This window comes from Andrographis paniculata, unplaced genomic scaffold (assembly GCF_009805555.1).
Source record: "Andrographis paniculata isolate CXL003 unplaced genomic scaffold, ASM980555v1 Contig78END, whole genome shotgun sequence".
Classification (NCBI taxonomy): Eukaryota; Viridiplantae; Streptophyta; class Magnoliopsida; order Lamiales; family Acanthaceae; genus Andrographis; species Andrographis paniculata.
The window spans coordinates 2,540,024-2,558,554 of record NW_026137615.1 but is presented as its reverse complement, the minus strand read 5'-3'; the positions used below and the strand labels follow the sequence as shown (position 1 = coordinate 2,558,554).

The following is an 18,531-nucleotide window of genomic DNA, read 5'->3' as shown; positions in this document are numbered from 1 at the left end:
TTTAATAAATAAAATACTCTATATAGTGTATGTAAATAATATTTATAAAATATGGTGTTATTAAAAAAAATACTGAGTGAACCAACTCAATATATTATATAAACATATACATATTATATATTTTTTTATAATACTACTTTCGTCCGGCTCTAAAGATCTCATTGTGTTAATTTTTTAATATTAATTATTATATCAAAACTTAGTACAAACAAATTAAAAAAAAAATTACAAAATATTTTTAGTAAAACAATAAATTATACAAATATATGATATTTTTAGTATTAACGCAAAAGATAAATATGACCGTTAGAGACCGACTATTAATCATAAAAGTATATACAATTATTGTTGTTGAATGAATACTACACTCCAATGTAAATTTACAGCATATTTAAAAATCACATATCCACATTATTTACCATGCATATATTACTACTACTCATTTCAAACTACATTAAGACTTAACTTCACATTCGTACTTCTAAAAACTACATAAAATCCCCAAAACCAGCATAAAACAAGAACAAATATTTATATGCAAAGCACCCTTTAAAATCGTAAAAACTTACTTATAATTCCTAAGCCGTCGACGCCGGAAAACTGATCGGTTCAACCACCGCCGCCATCCCGACGCCCCATTCCATCGGTTTCGCGATCAAATCCTCGAGCTCGGAGGCAATCATCTCCGATTTCTGTTTCGTCGATTCTCCCTGTTCTTCGTCGTAAATCAAGTCGTCTTCCATTAGTTTCTCCCACAGAATGAAGTTCTCCGAGGAGTAGACGTTGGTGTTCGAGCTGCTCGGTGGATCGGGTGTTCTTGTGGCGCTGGATTCGACAGATCTTCCGTCGAACAATCGTCGTCTCTTTGAGATTCCGTTCGACACAACTGAATTTCTTCGTCTCAACCTGTTGATGACATGCTGCAAGAACAGAGGATTTTTGAGAGATTTGATCAGGAATATGATCATGTTCTTTTGCTTGGTTTCGGTTAGAGTTAGGCGATCGCTGGCGGAGTTGAGGTAATGCATCGCGTCGTCGTGTTGCTGCCGGAGCTTATTGAGTTCCCGGTGCAGCAGGCGGTGATCGCTCTTCAGTTTCTCGAGATCGGTTTCCGACGAGCATTTGGCGGTGAGTGAAGAGGAGTTGTGGAGGATTTGTGGACTCTGTTTTCTCCTTTTGATGTGCTTTAGTAAGTGTTTCTTCCCCTTTTGAAATCCTTCGTTTGCGAATTCCCATCTATCTGCATCGATCTTCTTAAATCGCTGCCAGTAATGGTTGAACATCAGTTGCAGGATATTAATCGATTTGTGATATTCAGATTTCAGCAACCGTTATGGATAAACAGATTCAAATGTTTTTGGATCAACTTCAGCGATTTTACTTTCTTTTTTGAGAAACAGTAAGATCAGAATCGAAAACAGCACAGATCTACTGGAAGCATAACAAAGCATAGTAAATCATCATGTAGAAGCTTGAATTAAACTGAAGCTACTAAAAAGTGATGATCGTTTGTGATATTCAGGTTTCAGCAAATTGTATAGCTAAACAGATTTAACCTCATCAAAACTTTTGGATATGTTTTTTCCCGAGAAACAGTAAGAACAGAATAGATAACAGTACAAATCCACCGGAAGCATGACAAAGCGGTGTAAATCATCACGTAGAAGCTTGAATTAAACTGAATCTACAGAAAAGTTAGAAACGAGAAACAGAGGAATTGGATGAATTCACATCTGCGATCAATGATTAAGATGATGATAATGCTTACATAGGTGTTCAATTGGCGAACGAAGCTGGAGAAATTGTTGTGTTTGAAGTGTCTAGGTAGTAAATCGGACGAGAACTTGTGAATATCCCAAACAACGAAGCTCTTCCCCGACGAACTCCACGAGATAATGGAATCGGCGGTCGGATCATCCACCATCTCGAACGTCTTCTTCAGGAACGGCGGCGGTCCTACCTCTCTCAGGCCTTGTATCGGCTTCGTCTGCTCCTCCGCCGCCCACGCATCGTCAAAACCACTTCCGAAATACTCTTCGTCTTCCTCCAGAACTACCAATGGCTCCTCCTTCACAGTAGTGAGAAACACTTCATCGGCGCTGATTTCAGCCATTTCAGGCTCCAATCTCTCTGCGCTGCGACGATCAAACATTAATCGCTCTCCTCTGCCGGAATTGTTAGGGTTTGTTGGGGAGCAGAATCTGTACATTCGTGCGCCTCTGTATGACTTATGAGTGTGTATGGAGAGAGTGAAATGGGGATTGGAGAAGACGATGCCACGTATTTATAGTGCCCGATGAATTAGGGCCTTGTTAGGGAAATGTTTTTGTTTAATAAGACTTCTTTAGGGGTTGTTTGTTTGTGTTTTGTTTCATTGTAAGTTTTATTTTATTTTATTTTATTTTATTTTATTTTTTTCCATTTATATTGTAGTTATACGTTGAAACATTTTTTACACACAAATCCTTATGTCTAGTGCTTTTTTTTTTTTTTTTCTTAAAGTATGAAAAGATTCGATTTAAATTTAATAATAATAATAATAATAATAGTTAAGTAAAATATTTTGTAAGAAAATATATATTTTTTATTTTTTTCTAAATTTGTAACATTCAAATAATAAAATTTGAATTTTTTTTTTTGCCACAAAAATAGGTTTGAATTTGAGATTTTGATTTCAAATTTGATTTAATATGCTATTTTAGTAAAATAAAAAATATATTTATTAAAAATAACGTGAATCGAATAATATAATTTTTTTTGTTTCGAAATAAAAAATAAATAAATTTATATATATTTTTTTTGTGAACGGTTGATTTTTTATTGCATATATATACACATGCAAAGACAATAATTTTTATTGAGACAAAAAGTACTCCCTCCGTCTGAACTATAGTTTTAATTAGATTGTGTACAAGATTTAAAGAATATTGATAGTTGGTAAAAGATTTTTTTGTCCTTATGAATATATTAATGTAAAAAGTAGTGACAATTGTGTAATAAAAATGAAAAAATATAGGTAATTTTACAGTAATATAGTTATTTATGAAAATAAAACTATTATTTTAAAATGGATAAAAATGATAAACAAAACTATTCTATTTGAAGCGGAGGGAGTATTAGTTTTTAAAATACAAACAAAACAAATGGGATCACAATATAAATACAGAATAATACATCCAAACACGGCCTTGAAGTGTTTCAAAAGCATGCGCTGTGCAAAACGACAAAACCAAAAGAGTAAAGTGGGGCACAGCAAAACCGCTCCTGATAATTTGCCATTTGTAGCAATTCTCAGCACGGACTTAAACCACATCTTCCCATGTGTTTACATCAGGTACCCTTACTTTCTTAATTTCCACTTTGCCCCCGAATCCCACAACTTATTCTAAATTCCTCCGTTCAATGTCTCGTTATTTGCTTCAATGACACTGCTGGTTTTGAAAATTTGAATTTTGGTGGAAAGTTAACTGATGAATAATAAAATATTGTTTTGTTGTAAATTTAATTATGATTTAATATATAATTAATTAAGATAAATTCAAATATATATTTTAATAAATATATTTAAAATTGATGTCATGTGTAAAAGAAATAAAAATAATAAGAATTTGATTGGTCGTGTTCTTAGGTTTTTTGAAATAATAATAAAAAATATTTAAAGTGCTATAAATAGATTGATAATAGATTATTTAAATAATAATAAAAAAAAGAAAATGTATATGTATTTTTTAGGAACAAATAAAATAGATTTATATATACATGTAGTAAAAAATGAGACGATGAAAACACAATCACACAAACCTTAACTTTTAAAAAAATTATAAATAAATTATATATATACATAATTGTTGGACATGAGTCCAAAAGCATCCGAACTTGAAGCAGACTCAAAGATGAAAGGGGAGCCACAACTCTTTAGCTACGGAGCCGCTAAACAGCAATTGAACTTCATGTCTTGGAGCCAAAGACTGCAGCCTCCACAGAACCGAAGACAACAACTTCTATTGGATTGTGGTGCTTCCACATGATCGAAAACAGCAGCCTCAATGGACCTTAGGGCAGCAACTCCTTAGACTATCGCACTTCCATCCCAGAACAATGTTTCCATAAGGTCATAAATTTGATATCTCCATTGGGTTGAAAACAACTATCTCTATTGGACTGCGGTGCTTCCACAAAGTAAAGGAAGGTTGCCTCCACAAGATAGAAAGCAACAACTTTCACAGATCATAAGATAATTACCTTCATTGGCTATGAGTTAATAATTTCATACTGAACATTAGTGGAGAGCCTATGCACTTTCATACTTTATTCAAAAAGCTCTATGGAACAAGCCAACAAGAGGAAAACCAAAGATTCAATCTAACTCGAGGCTGTTGGGGACACATTACCGTGGAGCGGTTAGGAGTACGATGGAAACAAACCGGAGTAAGCGACAGATCTGGTCTAGAGGCAATTGAAGAAGTTCGGAGCAAGTGAAACAAGGTTCAAAGACAATGGAAGTGATTGAGAGCTGATGGAAGGAGGTTACTACGTGGTTGATGGAATGAGGTTGCCATGTGGTTGATGGAAGAAGGTTAGTAGGTGGTTGACGGAAGGAGGTTACCAGGTGGTTGAGAGATGATGAAAGGAGGTTACTAGGCGGTTGAGAGTGGTGGAGGAATAATTGGAAATGCTTATTTTTAGTGGGAAGATGCGGTATTCTATCTTAGGATTAAAATTAGGAAAAAACACATCACACACACAATAAGATGAACTCGCATATTTATCTATTTCATTTTCGTAGTTTTTAGTTTCCATTTATGCATTTTAATTCGAATTACTTGTCTTTATGTTTCTAGTATATTTTTATCAATTTTCCAGTAGATTTATCCGAGTTTTAGTAGATATTAGTTTAAGGGGGTGTTTGGCAAATAGCTTTTTGAAGAGCTTTTAGCTTATTGAACAGGTTGTAGCTGTTTGACCAGTCAAAAAGCTAATTTAGGTGTTTGGTAAATTAGCTTTTTGGAATAGCTTTTTGGACCCAAAAAGCTAATTTCTGAAAAGCTAACTTACCCAGCGTTTTGAAATAGCTTTTTCTGTAAATTTTTTTTTTATTCCTTATATGCCCTTAAAAATTTATTATACATTTTACACAAATAAATATATTTTGATTATTTAATAATTATATTATAATATTTTATTATATTATAGTTTTACTTTTATAAATTTAAAATAATTAATTTTTATATAAAAATTATTTTAATTGTAAAATATATAAATTTATTAAAATCAACATAAAATAAAAAATATAAATATTAATAATTTATTTTTTTTATTAAAATTACATTATATAAATTTTATACTAAAAATAAATTAAATAAATTAAATTTATTGAAAATTATAAATATAATGAACTAATCGATAACTAACATAATAAATATATATACGAAAAATTTATTATTTTATATTTTACATCATTTTCAATAAAAAAAACCATTTATATATTTTAATAAAAATATACTTATTATTTTTTAAATATAATTGTAATAAAAATAAATACTTTTATAACACTTTTACAATTTTCAATAACTAATAACAAAAAAATTTAAACATTCTAAACTCAAAAGACCATAATTGAATATATTAGAAATAAAAATAAAATAGAAATGTCCTCAATTGTCATTTTACGTATAAACAGCTAATATCAAACAGTTGTTTTACCAAACATTTTAATACAAACAGCTAATTGAATCAGCTAATCAAACCAGCTAATTGAATAAGCTAACAGCTATCAGCTAATTAAATAAGCTAACAGCTAACAGCTATGAGCTAATTGCCAAACACGCTCTAAATCCATCGAAATCGGTCGTCTAGGCTCGAAACCCCGTTTAAGATTGAAGCCGTGCAGGCTCCACCTAGAGAGCCGCCCCAAATCCGACGACGGACAGGCTCTTTGGAGTACTTCTGGAACCCACACCGGAAAACTATTTTGGAACTTTCGAATTTTATGATCCAACAATAATTAATACTTTATTTATTCATTTTAAAAATATATATTTATTTTCGACGTAAAATTTAAAAAATAATAATATTAAATTACAGTGAATAATTAAAAATAACGTAAAAATAATTATATTTTTACTTTTTTATAGTATAAAAATAATAATATAATATAAACTATTTTTTTATAATAAAAATAGAGTTTATAATTACTTAAAAAAGATAATTATTTTGTAATTTGTAAATAAGAAAAAAAAAAGTAATCCAACTCAAAATACTACATCCTCCAGTTAATTGACCCGTTACTCTCCACCCCGCCCCAATTGATGAGGATGGCCCGGCCCATTAATAACAGCCACGGCTGGGCCCATGCAATATTTATCCATCTTTTTTCTAGTTATTATTTGAAAAATAAAAAAGAAAAAATCTCAAAATTTTAATAACTTTTTCTTTTTTTTTTTATATTTACATTTATATTATTTTATATAATAATTTTGAACAAAAGTAAGAACAAAATAGTTAAAATTATACCATTTAAAAATTATATTAGATATCAATATAATAAAAATATTAATACGAAGTAAATATTATTTGTAAATAAGTAGGGGTATAATAATGTATATTTTTTTTATAAAGCTGAAAATTCATGGGTGCTATTCGAAAGTTTTAGGTATAATAATTTTTTCTCTGTTTTAAATATAAAATGATATTTTTAGTAAAAAAATAAAAAATAAGCATTTTATTTAGTACTCCTTATATCCCTTAACAATATATTCATGTCATTACATTTATATCATACAATACTATAGGATTGATTTAGTCTTTTTACATTTATTTCTACTTTATTCTAATATAATACTAATATTTCTAAAATTTCGTACAAAAAAACAAATAAATATATAGATATACTATTTTAGAGGAAATTCTTTTGTATGAATAGATCAAAATATTTCAGACAAACACATCCTATAAAAACTCTAAAAATCAAACAAATACACCCCACGCGGAATCCAACGTGGAGGCGTTTGATTGGCTGTCTCCAAACGGGCCGAACCGCCGTAAATTTATACTCGGCCCAGTTTTAGCCAAAAAATGGATCCATAGCCTAACACGTCTTTAAGAGTCCACTATAAATACTGCGGAAACGATAGGTTATGCTTCGGCTGCCTTTTCCTTTTTCATCCCTCTTTCAATTCCCCCTTTCGTCACTCTTCTCTCTATAGCCTACTCCGTTAGGGTTTTGTGCTTTTGAATCCATCTGTTAGGGTTCTTTTTGGTCGGCGGACGAGAGAATGGGCAGCAACAAGGACAACTTCGACGTTTCCGATCTCACCGCTGGTAACTGGAGTTCTTTTTTTTTATTTTTTTTGTGGAGTTTTGATTACGGACGGTTTTGATTTGGTTGAAACGAATTGCAGCCTTGAATGCGGGGGACAGAGCCGAGCTTGTTAATGCTCTCAAGGTTCGTTAGTAATTTTGCTTTGTTCCGACGGTTGCGATTTGTTTTGGTGCGGTTTGTGGTGATATGTGTGGTTAGTGATTGTTGGATTGTGGTTTGCGCTTTTGTTGAACAGGATAAGCTTCAGGATCTCGCTGGTAAGCACTCGGATGTGCTCGAGCATCTGTCTCCCACTGTCAGGAAGAGAGTTGATGTGCTGAGGGAAGTTCAGGTTTGTGTTCTTGCGTTTTTTTTTTTTTTTTTTTGGTCTCGTTTTGGATTCGTTTTTTGAAAATGATTTTACTATACTTTTATGGATAGTCGGCTTTGTAAGATTTTGATTGGTTTGCAGTAGCTCTTATATAATTTGTAGAAATGCTGTACTAAATCCGTATAATGCTGCCTGATATGAACAGTTACTGTTTATAAGATCTGTTTATGTGTGTGTGTGTTTTTTGTTTTTTTTTTCCCCTTAATGTGAGAGGAAGGAATTAAGATTATGTGGTTGTGATGTAACTTTGTTAATATTTTAGCTATTGATAGTGTAATCAAATTGGCTCATAAATGTGTTTTTAGTTGATTTAGTGCATGGTTTATATGTTTTCTGGCACAGTGTCTTATTGATTTATGTGCTTAACATTTACAGTCTCAACATGATGATTTGGAGGCAAAGTTTTTCGAGGAGAGAGCAGCTCTTGAGGCTAAATACCAGAAATTGTATCAACCTCTTTACGTGAAGGTGACAATTGGTTATTGCTTCTCTTTTTCATTTGTTGAGAAGGATTAACCCTCTTTGTTAGTTCTTATATCCAATTATTGTTTTCTAACTTGGCAGAGATATGAGATTGTGAATGGTGTGGCCGAGGTGGAAGGAGCTGCTCCAACAAGTGATGAAGACAAAGATGGTAAGGGTCTACTTTGGTACCACTTCAGAGCTTTGTATTATGTTACCCTGTGTTTGATTAATTACGAATTAAACAGAGAAGGGTGTGCCTGATTTTTGGCTCATTGCAATGAAGAATAATGAGGTGCTTGCTGAGGAGGTGCGTTGATCGTGAAATATATTTGCATTTTCCTTCTGATTTTGTTTTGGATGATCTTCTGCCATTTGAATCTGACTTGCTTTTTGTGTTGATATCGACATTAGATATCCGAGCGTGATGAAGCAGCCTTGAAGTTCCTCAAAGATATAAAGTGGTCCAGAATTGATAACCCCAAAGGATTCAAGCTTGATTTTTACTTCGAAACTAATCCATTCTTTAAAAACACCGTTCTCACCAAAACTTATCACATGATTGATGAAGATGAACCCATCCTGGAGAAAGCAATCGGGTAATACTTTTTATTGAAGTTATCTTAATTTTATAGTGCACATAATTGTTGCAAATCAATGATGAGAAGTTTCTTGCTGTTTATATTTCAGGACTGAGATCGAGTGGTATCCTGGAAAATGTTTGACCCAAAAGATTCTTAAGAAGAAGCCAAAAAAGGGGTCGAAAAATGCTAAGCCGATTACCAAGACTGAACAGTGTGAAAGCTTCTTCAATTTCTTCAGTCCTCCTCAAGTTCCAGATGAGGAAGAGGATATTGATGAGGATGCCGTAAGTATTAGCTGTTTTATATTAAGTTTTAATAATATATATTTTTCGTATTATTTCATATGTTTAGAATATCACCTCTTTATTCTTTTTCAGGCCGAAGAACTCCAAAATTTGATGGAACAAGATTATGATGTTGGGTGAGCCAATAGCTTCGTGTAACCATCTGTTCATGAGATAAAAAATATTAAAATTTTTCTTTATTGTTTTATATGAGGATGAAATAGTTGTGATATAACTTAGGAAAAATTAACCTTTGTTTAATTTTTATAACCAAGGCTTATTGAGTCGTCGCCATGTTTCGTACTGCTATTAAATGGCTTTTGGAGAATCTAAACTTGTTTTCTACAGGTCGACCATAAGAGACAAAATCATCCCTCATGCAGTTTCATGGTTTACTGGTGAGGCTGCTCAAGACGAGTATGGTGATGTGGGCGATGACGAAGACGATGAACTCGATGAAGACGACGATGAAGATGAGGATGATGAGGAAGAAGATGAGGAGGATGATGAAGATGACGACGATCAGGAAGAAGTTGTGACGAAATCCAAAAAGAAGGTTTAAAATTATATATATATATTTTTCTTCGTCGTTAGTATTTTTTCTGAACACTAACCATGAATTCTGTCCTTTTTCATAAACCCTTATCATCCGACAGCCATCAGTCGTGCGCAAGGTACAATCACATCCCTAAACTATTCAAATTTCTCTTCAATGTTCCTTTATAAAACAACAATACTGATTATGTTCGATGACATTGCTTGCAGAAAACTGCAAACGCACCTTCCGGCGACGGACAGCAGGGCGAGAGGCCTCCGGAGTGCAAGCAACAGTGAAAACGTGGATTGATCATCAGGTATTCTATGATTGGAAATCGTCATTAAAAAGTCCATCCGTGTATCTAGAGACGGTGTTTTGAAGTCTTTTGTCGCTCTCCTTAAGTTGATTTGTTCTCGGTAAAAAAAAAGGATTATTAAAATAGATTGTTGCCATTGCTGTGTTAATTTTCGTGCTTGCTGGTTGGGTCTTCTTCTGTTGTTTATTGGAGAGAGTATGCCTATAAATTTTGTCCATTTATGATTTTGCTGTTTCTATTTCCAGCCTTCGTTATTTGAACATGTTACTGTCGAGTTCTTATTGAAAATTCTTTGGTTTGGTTCTTGCTTCGGCTCCGATTCTACAGTAATATTATCTGTGTGTGTGTATATATATATATGATTTTAGTGAGTTGTTAGGGTGTGCGGTATGGGATGAGTTAATTGAAATAATGTGCCGACAGTTCGTGCTTTACATCTTTGATCAATAGTAGTGCGCGTTGATCTCTTTTATTGTTTTAGGACTTTAGACCTTGTTTGAAAATAGTTCTGCAATTAAAAATTTTTTGAAGTGGTTGCCTGATTCTCCATGGTGACATGTGATCATCGCCACATAGATGCCATGTTTCACTGGAAATTTTTTTATCTTGGTAAAATGTTATTTTAGCCTCATGTTTGACCTCTTTTATCAGTTTAGTACTTTAACTAGACTATGTTTGAAAATATTTCAGCTAAAATGGTCCACTGTGTCACTGATGTGGTGATGACATGTCAGCTGCTTTAGCTGCTTTATTGCCACATCAGCAACGGTGGACTAGCGTAGCAAATTCGGCACTAAAGGACTATTTTAGCGAATTTTTTTACTTAGGGGACTATTTTCAAATATAGTCTATTTAAGTTCTGAAATGATAAAGTTAGCTAGGGTCTAAATAAATCCACAGTTTACCCATATTTTATTTGTATTAAAGTCAAGTCTCTCTATTTTCAATTTTTTCTTTAATCCTGATCTTCAATATTTCTGTATAATAATGACATTTAGTTCAGTAGTTGTTATATGACAATGATTTTTTAGCGTCGAATATTTGTCCAATGATGGGATTTGTGCTGCAATTGTATCCTTTACTTGTTAATATTATTATTTTATTTTCGTGACAGCTATAACCAAATGTCAAAGGGCATATGTCATATGTGTATGTTTTGTATTAAACAATATGTATATTTTTTTAGAAAAACCAAAATTTGTGTTTTCTATGTGATGAATTAATTTGAGTAAATAGACATATTTTGGTATTATTTTTCATAATTAATAGGTTCGAATTATTATTATTTTAGTCTTTAAGATCTCACCGGTATCTCGTGATGAAGAACCGGTCCAGGTATATTGCTGATTTTATTAATCTATTTCATGTTTTTTTTTCATTTAATTTTACAACTTAGTCCATTCAAAGCTCTCCTCCCAATTCTCTTTGGACATGCACTTGCACATAGAATTGTCAATTGGTCTATTCGTGTCGGATTGAATACTTTAAACGGGTTAAATTTATTTATTCTAATTCGATCCGTTTATTATCGTATTGGGTTCAGGTTGATTTGTGGTAACCCGTATATATAATTAAGTCAATTTTTTATTGAAATTAAATAAATTTCTGTCTTATTAGTTTTTATTGGTTTTAGTCTAAAGTAGGTTGAATTATTTAAAATTGAATTTAGTTTAAATTAATTTATGAAACAATTATTGAATTATGATTATTTTACATATATAATAAATATATTAATCAATATTAATATATTATAATTGGGTTGTTATGTCGGGTTCGAGAGAGCTTCAACTCTAATTTGAGCCGTTCATTATAGTGTCGGGTTCGTGTCTATTCGTATACATAATTGAGTTGAAATTTTTGATCCAAATTCAATTATTTTGTGTCGGGTTAGTTTTGCCGGCTCTATTTGCACATGCTATATTATTTTATGTCATTCAATTTTATTGGATATGTTCTTATTTTTTTTTAGTAAAAGATTATACTCCATCCGTGTCTTATTGAAAGGTTACTATTTTTTATTTTTGTCCAATTGAAAGGTTATTATTTTTTATTTTCGTCCGTCCCAAAACAAAATTAACATTTTCAAATTTAGTAATTGTATTACCTATTTAACATAATAAATATCTTTTCAACTTACAATATATTATACAAATGCTATTATTTTTATATTACACCATACACTAATAGGTGTATTTTTGTTTTTTTTTTATTATAATTCAATATAATATTAATATTTAAAAATCTACGTGTGCTACGGAGAGAGTATTATATATTTATAATTTTTTATTATAAAAAATAAAAAAAGTTTACATTCAAATTAAAATGAGTTTGAGAATTATGCAACACAATTAAATAATGGAAGGAGAATTATGTCTTCTACATAGATTACGGGTATTATTGATTTTATTTATTTATTTTTGCTTATATAAATATATTATTTTACCTACATTATTTCTTTTAATACTATTTATGTGAGATTAAGATAATAATATTTTATTAATTGTATATGTTTAAGACGACTGTTAGCCTGTTCTTATAAATATGTGCTATTCATATAAATGATTTTTTGTGAGAGAAGATAAAAAGTACTTCTTCCGTCCCACAACAAAGTATTCATTTCATACAATATAATAACTAGGGTTAATTTAGTCTTTTTATTTTTATTTCTACTTTATCTTAATATAATATTAATATTTTTAAAATTTCATGCAAAAAGCAAATGAATATATAAATATGGGACGAAAGGAGTATAATATTATTTGATTTATTTTTTTATTTTTTATATTGTGCATAAAAAATTATTTGAATGAACAAAACCAATATTAGCCAATTTGTATTACCATATGATGCTTCAAACATTTTTGTCCCTAAGATTAAGTGCGCTGAGAATAATAAGATTTAAAACTGAAACCATATGTAATGTAATGTTAAGAGGACATCTAAACAAATTCAAAGGCTGTGTTTGATTGAAAAGTTTATTTATTATCCCAAAAATATTAAAATAAATATTTATTTTTTATTTATTACTCCTATTACACTAAAATATACTCATTTGGTACGAATCAAAGTTATTCATTATGTTATTTTTGTTTATCAAAAGTATAAATTAAGTATCTCTTAATTAAATATCAAAATACTTTTACTTATTAATATCACATTACACTAAAATATTAGTTGAAATTTACAAATATCATTTAATATATATTTATATTTTATTAAACAATTATTTTGATTTAAATTTTTAATATTCAAAATTCAAATTCATTCAACCGATAGAATTTTATATTTAAAAATATCACATAATATATATTTAGATTATATTAAATAATTATTTTAATTAAATTTTTATATTCAAAATTTAAACTCTAAACTTAAATTTACAACAAAATATTTCTTGTATTTGATGTAATATTTTCAAATATATATATATAGATATATATTGTGTTATTAATCAAAACTTGTAAAATTCTTTAATTACTTACAACAAAAATATTATACATATTTGTTAATTTATACCTAAATTAACAAAAATATTCCCATTTATTTTTTTAGTTTATCATTTTTAAAAATAAAATATTTATTTTTTCTTAATTAAGGTGCTTAGACTCAAATCTTTTAAGTTTACAAGTAATATATTATACATATTTGTTATTTATACATTACTTAGGCTATCTTAGCCTTTAAAAAATAAAAAATAAAAAATAAAAAATCTTAAAATTATTTAACTAAATAAACAAACCTTCAAAATATTTTCAATTCAACCTAAATAAAGCCTAAAAATGGAACCATTGCCAACATAAAAGACAGCACCCAAAACCGGAGGGAAAAATTGGTATGCACAAAGAACAACAAACCAAAGCAATAACATAACAGGTAAACCCTCATAAAACCCTAGAATTTCGCTGCCTCTTTGTCTCCTTCCCCAAATCAATTCCACTTCAACAGCATCAAATTCACCATGTTCCCTCCCAACCCCGCTCTTCTCTGGCCCCTCCGCATCGAAGCCTCTCAAAATTTCAGCTCATGCGACCGCTGATACAGATTGAAGCAATCGAAGCACCGGAAAAAAAAGGCGCGGCATTGGTTTCCGGTTTTTGGGTTTTTGGTTATTGTTTGTTTGAATTTTCAGTCCCTGTTCTAAGTCGGGGATTGGAAATGGCGCGGGTTCTTCGAAATGCCTCCGTTTTGAGACGCTCCCTGTTTTCTCAGTTGCAGGTATTCTTTTTGGTGTTCTTTAATGTCGTTGTTATGCGTGCTGTGTTCTTATTTATTTTTGTTCTTGAGCTCATTAGCTATCTCCTTGTGTTTATTGTATTTTGAATTTATTTTTGGGTATTGTGCAGAAATGTTGGGATATTATATCAATTTGGAGTGAATAATACACTGTTTATAATGTTTCTAAACTTTGATTTGATGTGATTATATTGTTGTTACTGCAGTTGCATAATTCGATGAGTGAATTATTTGGATCATCTGTGCAGATGAGGGGTTTTGCAGCCAAAGGTACTTGAAAGTTTCAGTGTATGTTCGTTTTCTGCGTTGGTTTATGTTTTATTATCTCGTTGGATTGATTCCACAGCAATATAGTGCTCGATAACACCGGAATCGGCTCCTTTTTTCTTTGGATTTTTGATTCAGGTGTAACAAAAGATGATAACAATTTAAAATTGGATTCGATTGAGTTGCTTTTCATCTTTAAATGCCGACCAAGTAGAGGGTTTAGGGTTAGATTTGGCGTGACAGTGGGGCTGGGGCGTCATTGGTATTCGTATGCACAATTATATATGGAGCGCAATGTGTAGTATAGATTACGTGTTATTTGATTTGGTTTTTTTTTTTTTTTTGTGTGTGTGTGTGTGTAATATATTAAATGAAAAGTAACGTTTGATTTGATGATTTTGGGGGAAGACAAGTGATGAATAGGGTTGGACCATATTCAAACCTTAAAAACGAAAAAAATACAGGTGTGTTCTTTAAGGTTGGATTTGGGTTTTGGAATAATATACATTTGAATTGAAATAGTATCTTATATGATGTAAATAGGTGCTTTTTGTGATGTTTCGAAGGGAAAATATTTTATTTGCGTAATTTATTAAATGGAAAATAGGTATTTGATTTTTTGGTCTTGAAAAATAGGTATTTGATATTTTGTTCTCTCTGTTGCTTTCTTTTCCATTTTTTGTTTTTGTTTTTGTTTTTGTTTTTATTTTTTGTTTTGTGGCGATTGAGTTGTAGTTGAGGACGAATTCCTAAGTCATGCATTCACTATGATCATTCAGAAGCTTTTATGTGTTATCAGAAAGTATTGCCTTGAATTATAGGATCATTTTAGTATTTTCTTTATTCTAATTATAGGGAAGAAGTCGAAGTCAGATGCTAGTGATTCAGGTGAAGAGAATTTGTCCAAGAAAGATTTAGCATTGAAGCTAGCTATGGATCAGATCGTCTCATCATTCGGAAAAGGGTCCATTATGTGGCTTGGTCGGTCGGATGCTCCTAAAAACACTCCTGTGGTGTCTACAGGGTCATTTTCTTTGGATCTTGCATTAGGGATAGGAGGGCTACCTAAGGTATCGTACAACTTTTAAGGGAGTAGGTGGTATTTTTGTTGAAATGTAATTTTGCAATTCAGATGCGGCATTTGGATATTTTCGTTAAAGAATTACCACTTCTGAGTCGAATTATATGATGCAACATTTAGTGATTCTTTGTTAATTTTTTTTTTAATGTTCAATGGTGCACCAATATTACATTGTTGATTCTCTTTTTCATTAGCGATCGCATATCTTGAAAGTACATGTTACCATAGTCAGAAAGTGTATTTTGTAACATATGTAGTTATTTAGCATACTAATAGGTTGTGTTTGTTTGGAAGTTTGGATTTTGAGTTGGGATTTGAATAGTAAAAATGATGACTTGTAATAATTGCATGATGTGATATAAATAAGTGTTGATGTGATATTTTGAATATATAATTAATTCTTAGTATAATATAAAAAATAAAAATAGGTGTTTGATTCAATATTTTTTTTTGGGGGAAAAATTTGAGAAAATAGTAGAATTTTGACAAAATCTCATCAACGAATAGACCCATAATATATATTAAAGTGTACGAGGCTTTTTGTGTATGTATGGTTTCAAAGTTTTGAAATTTTAACTCTTATTAGGGACGCGTAGTGGAGATTTACGGCCCCGAAGCTTCTGGGAAAACAACCCTTGCTTTGCATGTGATTGCAGAGGCTCAAAAACAGGGAGGTTAGTTATTTGCTCTTACTAGAAATCATCGTTGAAATTTTTTGTTATGCAATAGTTCGTGTTCATGCTCAATAATATCGGATTTAGTGTAATAGATAGAACTTATTTTTCTTCTTGCCCTTGTCGCGTACAGGTTATTGTGTCTTTGTAGATGCAGAGCATGCTCTCGATCCAACTCTAGCCGAGGCTATAGGAGTCAACACACAAAATTTACTTCTTTCACAACCAGACTGTGGCGAGCAAGCCCTCAGTCTTGTTGATACATTGATACGAAGTGGTTCTGTTGATGTTGTCGTCGTAGATAGTGTAAGTTAGATTGCATGATCTCTTACAAGGATTCCTTAATTTTTCTTGGTATAATCTTTTCTTTTTTTTTTTCGTATCTTGCAGGTCGCTGCTCTCGTCCCTAAAGGCGAGCTCGATGGTGAAATGGGCGACGCACATATGGCGATGCAAGCAAGACTCATGAGTCAGGCGCTTCGCAAATTGAGCCACTCGTTATCTCTTTCTCAGACAATATTAATTTTTACTAATCAGGTATGGACATGAACTCTTGTATAAACTTGACATCATTTTTTTTTATCGAATTCTTTTAAATTTAGCTTTAACATTGTCTCATCTCTAAGCTTCTTTCTATTACGTGAGATTTTAGGTTCGAGCAAAGCTGAGTACTTTTCCGGGATTCGGTGGCCCCACAGAAGTTACTTGCGGTGGAAACGCCCTGAAGTTTTATGCCTCCGTGCGTCTCCATATTAAGAGAGTTGGGCTCGTTATGAGTGGGCGAGAGGTATACTTTCTCTACTTTCTTCCGGTTTTTTCAAAGTGCATAAATATATTTCTGAGTATGTTCTCTTCCTTAAAACCGTAATTGTTTTTACTTATACTCCCTCCGTCGTTATAATGCATGCTCAAGTATTTGAGCGCGAGTTTTATCGAGAGTAGGTAATAATTGTTACTTTTTATCTTTTATAATAAAAAAAGTGCAAGATGTAAATACTTTCTCTGTCCATGAAAAATATGCTCGGATTGGTTGAACACGGGATTTGGATGAACATAGTATTATTTTGGTCGATTGTGATATAAAGTAAATATAGTTTGGAAAGTATACAAGTGAGTTAATAAAGTGAAACATGTTTTGATAAATTGAGTATAAATAATTGCGGACATATTTGTAAATAAGTGTAATTTTTGTTTTTTGTTATAAATAGCATTGTTTCTTACTAAAAAGAGATGAAAACAATTTTTTATAACAACTTAAAAAAAATGAATATAGATTTGAACGACGGAGCGGAGTAGTTTAAATAAATTGATTTTGCAAATAAGAGTTTTTATGATGTGTGTTTACTTTTTATTTTGCTTTTCGAGTGAATAATTATTGTACGTGACGTTGTGCACGGAAAATTGGATATTTTCATATGAAATCTCTACGATAAGAGTCTTAGGATAGACGAGAAACCTGGTGTAATAACTGTCTCTTCGACTTTTTACATTCTGTTTTCTACAGACCATAGGAAGCCAAGTCAGCGTCAAGATCGTAAAGAACAAGCACGCGCCGCCATTCAAAACCGTAAAATTCGAGCTTCAGTTCGGCAAAGGGATTTCCCGGGAAGCTGAGCTCATCGAATTGGGAACCAAACACAAGCTCATCACCAAGGCCGGCGCATTTTTCTACATGAATGGTTTACATTTTCAGGGCGCGGAGAAGCTCAAGAAGTACTTAGCTGAAGAAACGAGCGCCAGAGAAGAGCTAATCGCCAATTTAAGACAAAAACTTGTAGGCGAACCGAACTTAATCCAAGAAGTAGAAGAAGAAGAAGAAGAAGAAACTGTTGTTACCACTGACGAGGTTGTTGAATCCAACATTACAGACGAGGAATCCGCTGCTGTCGAGGCGTTGTAATGATTCGTCATTTTCATCGAGGTGAATCTTAAACATTTTGGTAAAAAGAAGGAAGTGATCGATGCTCGATCTACTGCTTTGCTCGGAAATCTCTCCTCGGCGGAGGTTAGTTTTATTTTATTTTTTTAACTTGCTGCATTGTGTATGCTTTTAAAGATTTTTATTTTGGTGTATATTCGGCGAGGCGTAATATCTTCGGATTTGTTCGAAAAAATCTATCTTTCATGTGTCTTTTTTTTATAAAATTTGTTCGGACACAATGTGCACTTCTCTAAGGTTAGGTCTCCCCCTTTTTTTTAGCATTGGTAAATTTTGGATTTTGGGCGTTTTTTTTTTTTTTTAAATATGAAAACTAGTATTTTTTTCGTCCGGCTTTAAGGGTCTCATTTATTTATTTTTTTGTCATTGTACTTAATATTAAAAATATTTTTATATTTATATAAGTTTTTACACAAATGCGATTATAATAGTATAATAAGATACTAACAAAAGTATTTTATT

At 31.6% G+C, this 18,531-nt stretch overlaps 3 protein-coding genes across 3 annotated transcripts; 2 read left to right on the top strand and 1 right to left on the bottom strand.

The window, feature by feature from the left end:
• Positions 1-281: 281 nt before the first annotated feature.
• Positions 282-2,294, bottom strand: LOC127239588 (heat stress transcription factor A-7a-like). Its single transcript, XM_051257802.1, has 2 exons — positions 1,769-2,294; positions 282-1,262 (listed from the first exon to the last, which is right to left on the bottom strand). Exons 1-2 carry the CDS (start codon positions 2,207-2,209, stop codon positions 579-581), a joined length of 1,125 nt encoding a protein of 374 aa, XP_051113759.1. The 5' UTR covers positions 2,210-2,294; the 3' UTR covers positions 282-578.
• A 4,843-nt stretch (positions 2,295-7,137) lies between these two features.
• LOC127239851 (nucleosome assembly protein 1;2) lies at positions 7,138-10,180 on the top strand. The gene is made up of 12 exons (XM_051258193.1): positions 7,138-7,320; positions 7,401-7,444; positions 7,557-7,652; positions 8,067-8,159; positions 8,256-8,325; positions 8,402-8,463; positions 8,568-8,752; positions 8,844-9,021; positions 9,115-9,158; positions 9,370-9,577; positions 9,678-9,695; positions 9,787-10,180. Exons 1-12 carry the CDS (start codon positions 7,275-7,277, stop codon positions 9,853-9,855), a joined length of 1,113 nt encoding a protein of 370 aa, XP_051114150.1. The 5' UTR covers positions 7,138-7,274; the 3' UTR covers positions 9,856-10,180.
• A 3,461-nt stretch (positions 10,181-13,641) lies between these two features.
• Positions 13,642-18,329, top strand: LOC127240009 (DNA repair protein recA homolog 3, mitochondrial-like). Its single transcript, XM_051258431.1, has 8 exons — positions 13,642-14,090; positions 14,315-14,378; positions 15,231-15,445; positions 16,043-16,130; positions 16,264-16,436; positions 16,521-16,667; positions 16,783-16,917; positions 17,635-18,329. The coding sequence occupies exons 1-8, from the start codon at positions 13,899-13,901 to the stop codon at positions 18,028-18,030; spliced, it is 1,410 nt and encodes a 469-aa protein (XP_051114388.1). The 5' UTR covers positions 13,642-13,898; the 3' UTR covers positions 18,031-18,329.
• The last annotated feature ends 202 nt before the right edge of the window (positions 18,330-18,531 follow it).

Bases quoted from the DNA above. Each gene is read 5' to 3' on its own strand.
- LOC127239588 (XM_051257802.1), bottom strand. From the start codon at position 2,209: ATGTACAGATTCTGCTCCCCAACAAACCCTAACAATTCCGGCAGAGGA. The intron at 1,263-1,768 runs GTAAGCATTATC...CATTACTGGCAG, and splicing joins TTCGCCAATTGAACACCTAT to CGATTTAAGAAGATCGATGC.
- LOC127240009 (XM_051258431.1), top strand. From the start codon at position 13,899: ATGCGACCGCTGATACAGATTGAAGCAATCGAAGCACCGGAAAAAAAA. The intron at 14,379-15,230 runs GTACTTGAAAGT...TTCTAATTATAG, and splicing joins GAGGGGTTTTGCAGCCAAAG to GGAAGAAGTCGAAGTCAGAT. The intron at 16,918-17,634 runs GTATACTTTCTC...TGTTTTCTACAG, and splicing joins TCGTTATGAGTGGGCGAGAG to ACCATAGGAAGCCAAGTCAG.
- LOC127239851 (XM_051258193.1), top strand. From the start codon at position 7,275: ATGGGCAGCAACAAGGACAACTTCGACGTTTCCGATCTCACCGCTG. The intron at 8,160-8,255 runs GTGACAATTGGT...CTAACTTGGCAG, and splicing joins ATCAACCTCTTTACGTGAAG to AGATATGAGATTGTGAATGG. The intron at 8,464-8,567 runs GTGCGTTGATCG...TATCGACATTAG, and splicing joins ATGAGGTGCTTGCTGAGGAG to ATATCCGAGCGTGATGAAGC.